This window comes from Phalacrocorax aristotelis, chromosome W, assembly GCF_949628215.1.
Source record: "Phalacrocorax aristotelis chromosome W, bGulAri2.1, whole genome shotgun sequence".
Lineage (NCBI taxonomy): Eukaryota > Metazoa > Chordata > Aves > Suliformes > Phalacrocoracidae > Phalacrocorax > Phalacrocorax aristotelis.
In genome coordinates this window covers 26125929-26132940 of record NC_134310.1, presented here as the reverse complement: position 1 = coordinate 26132940, position 7012 = coordinate 26125929, and the positions used below count along the sequence as shown (strand labels likewise).

The 7012-nt window shown below is 66.1% G+C and overlaps 1 protein-coding gene across 1 annotated transcript; it reads left to right on the top strand.

Annotated features, from left to right (window-relative positions):
- Nucleotides 1-1174: 1174 nt before the first annotated feature.
- Nucleotides 1175-5320, top strand: LOC142049585 (GRAM domain-containing protein 2A-like). The gene is made up of 12 exons (XM_075077408.1): nucleotides 1175-1617; nucleotides 2484-2615; nucleotides 2795-2879; nucleotides 3081-3254; nucleotides 3347-3445; nucleotides 3578-3649; nucleotides 3766-3825; nucleotides 4135-4198; nucleotides 4473-4544; nucleotides 4717-4792; nucleotides 4995-5102; nucleotides 5177-5320. The coding sequence occupies exons 2-12, from the start codon at nucleotides 2506-2508 to the stop codon at nucleotides 5190-5192; spliced, it is 936 nt and encodes a 311-aa protein (XP_074933509.1). The 5' UTR covers nucleotides 1175-1617; nucleotides 2484-2505; the 3' UTR covers nucleotides 5193-5320.
- The last annotated feature ends 1692 nt before the right edge of the window (nucleotides 5321-7012 follow it).

Here is a 7012-nt window from a genome sequence, read left to right as displayed (position 1 = left end):
GATACCAGTGCCACTCTGCGCCCCCCTGAGCCCCCTGCCCTGCCTGCCCACCCAGCAGCGAGCTGGGGTCAGGCTGAGGGGACCAAGGGAGGTGGGCTGTGTGCCTGTGTGCCCACGCATGGCGTGTCTGCTCAGGCACAGTCATGTGCTGCAGGCGGGCAAGAGCTGCGGCAGGTGTGTGAGCACAGGCCTGCATGTGTGTGGGGGGTGGGCAGGTGCAGGGGTGCGTGTATGTCCTGTGTGCTTGCACACACCTGTGCATCATGTGTGCGCCTGGGGTGGGCGTCCACATGCCGGGCAGGTGGGCAGGGGGAGCACAGGCATGGGGCTGTGAGGGGCTGGAGCCCCCACTGGGTCCTGGGGAAACAGAACTGGGTCCTGGGGGGATGGAGCTGGGGTGCGGGGGTGCAGAGCCGCATGCTGCGCTGTCAGCCCGTGCCGGGCTGTACATAGGGCTTATGGCAGTTCCCGACAGCCAGCCGGGGGCCTGTGGGAGAAGCCTTAGCAACCTGAGCCCAGAGCGCAAGGCCGGAGTCAGGGTGGGGGCTGGGGCCGGGACCAGGTGGCCTTGGCACATGCCCCCGCACTCCATGGGGAGGGTGGGGACCCCTCCTCAATTGGCCACTTGGACCCTCGGCTCTTCTCAGCCCCCCCAGCCTGGTCTCACCCTCTCCCCATTATTCTCAGCATTCTGCCTGTGCCCAGGACTCAGCCTCTGGGGGCCACCTTCTACCCCACAGCAGAGATCCCCAGGGCGACTGGCAGCCAAGCCTGCCCAGCAGCCCTGCCTTGGGAGGGGACTGGGCGCGGAGGAGCCCCTGCTCACGGGGCTGGAGGTGGGGAGCGGGCACCGGGCGGGTGCTGCTGTGGGGTGCACATCGGATTGCAGGGAGTGCTGCTCCAGCTGTCAGCTCTGCCTGGGAGGGGATGCATTTGCAGATTGTTTGGGGGGCACCTGAACCACCCCACACCCCCCGAGGGCTGTGGCCGCAGAGTTGCCTGCAGAGCAGCTCACTTTCACCCACTGGGTATTGGTTGGTGTGCAGCACAGCCCCAGCTCAGTGCAGCGCAGGCAGGAGACCCTGGACAGGCAGTTCTGCTTGCTGCAGCCACACCTGGGGGTGTTTTCTAATGCCCTCCCCGGTCAGGGTCCTGCACCGAGCTGCCCCAGCTTTGGGGAGAGGATGTTTATTGCCCCTTTCCACCTCTCAGGCTGCCCCATGGGGCTTCCACCACCGGGGGTGCCCTGCAGCACTTCTGAGGGACCCCCCTGTGTGGAGCCCCCTGGGGCCTGCAGGCCCAGCAAGATGGGCAGGGGGGCACGGTGGTGGGACGGCTTCTCGCATCCCCTCGGGAGCCGGGGAGCGCAGCCCTGACTGGCCATGCTGGGGTGGTGGCAGCGATGCCCCTTCACTCCTTCGCAGTCCCCCCGGCGGCGTGGGGTCCCACCCAGCCAGCCCCGCGCTGGTATTTGCTCTGACGCTGGAGGCAGAGGAGGAGGCAGCTGCCGTCTGGGGACAGCTCTGGAAGGAGCGGGAGCGGGAGCAGGACATGTGTGGGGCTGCGGCGCAGGCTGGACGGGACGGGACAGGAGAGCTCGGCTGTGCCCACCACCAGGTACCGCGTGGGGTGGGTAGGAGCTGCCCCGGCGAGGGTGCTCTGCTGCCTGCAGGTGGATCTAGCAGCGAAGCCGTCTTCCCATCCCCTCCAGAGTCCGCCTTGCTCTTAGCGCAGGAGGGACCCAGGGGCAACCGGCCTCCGCAGGCAAGCGGTGCGCGGAGGTGGCCCGGACGCTCCTGGGGGACCAGGTGACCCCCCTCGGCACCCATCGTCCCTCCCGGCGGGCAGGGCGAGGGCTGGCGGGACAGGGTCCAGGTGCCCCCTGGCGCTGGGTTTGGGGCTCGTGTGCCGGGGAGGTTGTGAGGACAGAGGTGTGGCTTTTCCCGGAGCTGGCGGGTGTGATAGCAATTGTGCCGCTCCCTCTGGGCTGCAGGCAGGGACTAACCGCTGCCCCGCTGCCAGAGCTGCTGCCCGTGGGCTGCTGGGGTCGCCCCGCAGCCAGGCAGGGCTGTGCTGCTGGGGAAACTGAGTCACGGGGGCAGGCGGGTGTCTGCCAGAGCCGCGGTGCCTCCAGCCCGCTGCCTCTCCCTGTGGAGGTGCTGTGGTGGGGCGGTCTTGCACCTCACATGAGCCCCGACAGCTGATGGGGGGCACCGGGGGCGCTGCTGAGCAGCCAGACAAGGAGAGCCCCCTGCACCCGCAGCTGTGGGGGCCAGCAGCTGGCAGCGCACCGCCATGGGGTGGGAGAAGTGCTTGTGCGACTGCGTTGGCTTTGCTCTCCTGCGTCGGGCAGGGACTGAGCCCTGTCCCCGTGTCCCCTCTCAGGGGGACGGACTGGCTGGTGACAGCGCCGTTGGCGCTGCTGTGCTGCAGCGACAGGCAGCACGAGGACAGTCCGCCCTTACCTGCCCCCTCTCCCCCAGATGCATATCGCACTCGTCCTTCATGCGGGGGAGGCTGAGGAGGAGTGGAAAGGGGGTGCTGGAGAAGCAGTGGCAGAGCTTGGAGGAGAGGGGCAGCGTGGGCACTCGGCTGGGGCACCCCACACTCGCCAGGTGGGTGCTACGCCTTCCCAGGGCCATGTCCCCCTGCCAGCCCTCACCGCCCGCCAGGCTGGCATGGCCATGCGCCCTGGGTGCTCTCGCCTGAGCGAGAGGGCGTGATGCCCGTGCATGTGCACAGCTGGGTCTGCAGGCAGCCCTGCACCTCACCCCTGCCTGCTGCCTTCTGCCAGATCCAAAACCTGTGACCCCTCCTTCGGCAAGGAGACAGAGCAGTCTCCAGTGCCCACGGGCAGGCAGGGACACCAGTCACCGTCGGTGAGTCTTGGGGCACTGGGGCCTGGGAGGGGGGAACCCCAGCACTGCGGTCCCAGCAGGATGTTCTCTGCAGGGCAGGGGCCAAGGGGGGGCCCATCCTGGTTTTGTGGCAAAGGTAGCAATGGAGTGGGGGGCTGCGGGTGGTCCATGGTGCCAGGGCTCTGCCCCACGCACCACACCATGCCCTGGCCTCCCCCACAGCTGAGCAAGCATGCTGCCAGCTACCGCAAAGCCTTTGGGGAGCTTGCTGAGCGGGAAGCGCTGCTGGCCTGCTTCTCCTGCACCTGGCAGAGAGAGATGCCCTACCACGGCCGCCTCTACATCTCCTCCCACCATGTCTGCTTCCACTCCAGCCTCCTGCTCAAGGACATCAAGGTGGGCTGGGGAGGGGCACGGGGCCAGCAGCTCGGGCGGGGGCACGGGCAGCAGCCAGCGATGCGGTGACACTGCCTGCCCCCCCGGTGCAGGTGGTGGTCCCCATCACCTCTATCTCGGCCCTCAAGAAGACCAACACAGCGCTACTGGTGCCCAATGCACTCAGCATCCACACAACTGAGGGGGAGAAGGTGAGAGTGGGGAAGGGACGGTGCTGGGGGGTGCAGGGCTATGTGGGGTGTCGTGGTGCCTGCAGCCAGCAGGCTCTGGGCTGTGACCAAGGGAGCGGCTCTGGCGCAAATCCTTTTCCTGCTCCCTGGCAGTTCCTCTTCATGTTGCTGCGCCGGCGGGAAGCCACATACCAGCTCCTAAAGTCAGTCTGCAAACACATGCAGGTATGTGCTGTGCCCAAAACAGGGGCCAGGCACGTGGAGGCTCCGTGCCCGCCATTGCAGGCCCATGGGGGTGGCCAGCACCCCACTGACACCCCCCCGCATCTCTCCTTGTCCAGAACAATGGCTGGAGGTCTCTGGCCTCTCTGAGCAATGAGGAGATCTTTAGAAAGCCTTTGGTAAGGCCAGGAAATGGGGCAGGAGGCTTTTGGCAGAGGGAGGTGCAGCTCCAGCCTGGGCTGGGACGGGGCTGGATGTGGTGGCAGCAGCCCACACTGTGTGGGTGCCTGCCCCGACCCCAGGGAAAGCTTTTGCAGGGAAATGTGTGGAGTTGAAAAGCCCCTGTCTGGGGCAGTGCAGAGCCCAGGACCCTTAGAGCTCCCTCCTTGGGGCTGGCATGAATCCCATTGGGTCCCACCTGTGTCCTCATGGCTGTGGGGCTGGTGCTGTGGTGCTGTGCACCACGATTGGGGCGTGTCCTCTTTCAGACCTCCAGCCAGCTGGACCTGGAACAGAGCACCCCGGAGCCTGACAGCCTCCAGGAGCTGCTGGGTGAGTGGCCACACAGCCCTCGCTCCCCTCGCATGCTCGCAGCCCTGCCTGTGCAAGCACGTGCCCTCACCCCACATTTCTGCTCCACTGAGAGCTCTTGGCCCTGCTCCCCCACCCCAGCCAGCCCTCAGCCACCTCAACAGCATCTCCTGCAGCACTGGGGAGTGCGGGATCGGCTCCTCCTGGCCCAGTGAGCCCCGGCTGGGTCCCCAGGAACCCCCAGTCCCCTCCCTGGTCCTGGGGCACTCGCCAAATGGCTCCCGGTTGCACACAGATGGGCTGGGCCCGGCACCAAGGCACACAGAGGAGGAGGATGACGAGGCAGCGGCACTGGCTCTGAGCAGCGGTGAGTAGGTGCCCTTGACGAAGTCATGCAGCCTCTGGGGTGGGTCGGGGGGCCCTGGCGACGGCCATGCTACTGGGACCTGATCCCAGGGCTGGCCCCTGGCACCAGGCAGAGCCAACCACGGGGACTAGGCTGAGGCTTTCAGAGCACTGACACTGCCTCATCCTGGCAGGGCGACCCTCCACCATGCGGTGGGCCTGGACACAGCTGAGCCCTCTCGACACCATCATCCTCATCTACCTGCTGCTGTGAGTCCCTGGGATCTGCTCACGTACCTCAGGGTGTTAGGACACCCCCTGGGTCGCCATCCCTGCTGCACCCCAAGCACAGCCAGGCTCTCCAGTGTGGCACTGGTAGCCCGGGGTTCACCTGCTCCCCCTTGGGCACCCGCACTGCTCTGGCCCCCTGTCCGGCTGTGACCCCTGTACCTGACACCAGCCTGTCCTCCAGGATGGTAGCCCTGCTGCTGTTCTTGGGGTACATTGGTCTGCGCATTGTGGAGCTGGAGCAGCAGCTGGTGTCTGCGGGGGCTTGGCCAGACCTCAACATGTCACACCTGTGAGTGGCAGGGACTGGGGACCCCTCTGTCCCCAGTGTAGTAGGGCCCTACCCCACTCTGCCTCCCCCCACAGGTACAAGAAGATATGAGACCAGCAAGGACCCAGCCATCACCAGGACGCCAGCCTTGGCCCCGGCTGGGGGCACAGGCTCAGGAGCTGCTCCAAGCACTTCCTCGGCCTCCTGGGAACAGCAGGGAGCTTCATCACCATGTGCCTTCCAGCCCCCCCAGAATGCCTGTGGAGCCCACACAGGCTGTGGGGCTCCATCTCCCACCCGCCAAGTCTCCCCACCCTGAGCAGAAGCCCAGGCAGCTCCAAGGGGGCCAGAGAAGTGCAGAGGGGCTGGCGGGGGTCAGGCATCCACCCCTCCCCACCAAATGGGGCCAGGCAGAGGGTGGCCCTGGTGCTGGGCCAGGCAAGAACAAGGGGATAGACTATTTTATTATTAAAAATGTGACCCCTTGAGGTGCTCTGGGCCGGGGTGGGCCCTGCCTCAAACCTTTCCTGAGGACACACAGCAGCCTTATTCCTTTGGCCAAGCGGAGTGAAGCTGTAAAAAGCTGAAATCAGGAGGCTGTGAGCTCCCTGACCCCAGGTGGGATGTGGGGGCCTGTGGTGGTCAGCACCCTGCCCAGCCAGCTGCCCCAGGACAAGCACCAACCCTGCCCCCCCTCCCCTCCCCATTCCCCAGGACAGCAGGAGGGCCAGTGGCTTCTGCTAGGGGTTGGAGGAGGCTCTGGGTGCTGGTGTCCTGGGTGGTAGTGGCAGTAGGAGAGCATGGGGATGCACCCTGAGCTGCCCCCAGGGGCTCTGGCTGTGGGTGAGAACTGGGACGCAGAGGGGAGGGAGTGGGGGTAGGTCAGCCCAACAGCCCAGCTCTTGCCGTACTCTTCCCCAGGAGGGGTCTCAGGTGTGCAGCAGGGTCCCACCAGGCACCTCCCACAGGCACTGGGGAGTGGAGCTGGGAGGGGCTGCAGCAGGGCCCCCCCCCAGCCCAAAGCCCTTGAGCTCAGCCCCATCCTGGTCTGGAAGAGGGGCCCTGGGGCTTCCCTCCCACCCACAAAGTGGGAAACTGAGGTACTGACAGCTCCTTGTCCCGCTATTTTCTCCTCCCAGCTCAGCCCCATATGTGGGGCAGGGGATCCCACTCACCCCAGAAGGTGCAGGCCCACTGCAATGGGTGCTGCTAGAGGCAAGGGCATACCAGGGCTCCTCTGCCTCCCATCTCTGTGGCTTGGGCCCACGGCCCAGCTCTGCCCCACAGGGTGGGCTTCCAGCACTAGGCCTGGCACAGCCCTCACAGCGTCATGGAGCAGTTGCTGGGGGCAGGAGGGGATGGTCAGGGCTTCACAACCCCACAAGCAGCACCCCAGGGCTCAAGCAGGGTGGGGGGATATGCTTGGGGGGAGCAGCAGGTGATGGGACTAGTGACCCTCCCTCTAGTGGGACTGAGGCAGCAAGGGCAGAAGAGCTGCCACATCCCCCTACAGCCAGAGGCCCACCAGCAGCCCCACATCCTTCACACCAGGGAAACTGAGGCACAGCCAGCCTGGCAAGGCTACAGTCACAGCCAGGGTTCTGACTCGCAGGGCAGGGGTTTCTCCTCACCTGGGCGAGGGTCCCGCCTCCACAGGTGCAGCAGGATGGATCTCCACCTCAGGGGTGCTCTGCAGGACTCCTGCCCCCCCAAGGGGAGGAGGGGTAGGAGGGCTGGGCTGCACCTCCCCACTTATCTAGCAGCAGGAAGGCGAACATGAGCAGGTGGGCAGGACCAATAAACCACAGGTTTACTGGGAGCTGGTACCTGCAGAGCCAAGGGCAGCTGCTGGGGGGACCCCAGGGCCTCTGAATGCAGGGGGCACAGCTCCAGAGAGCACAGGGACCTGCTGCACCCCTCACCTCACCAGG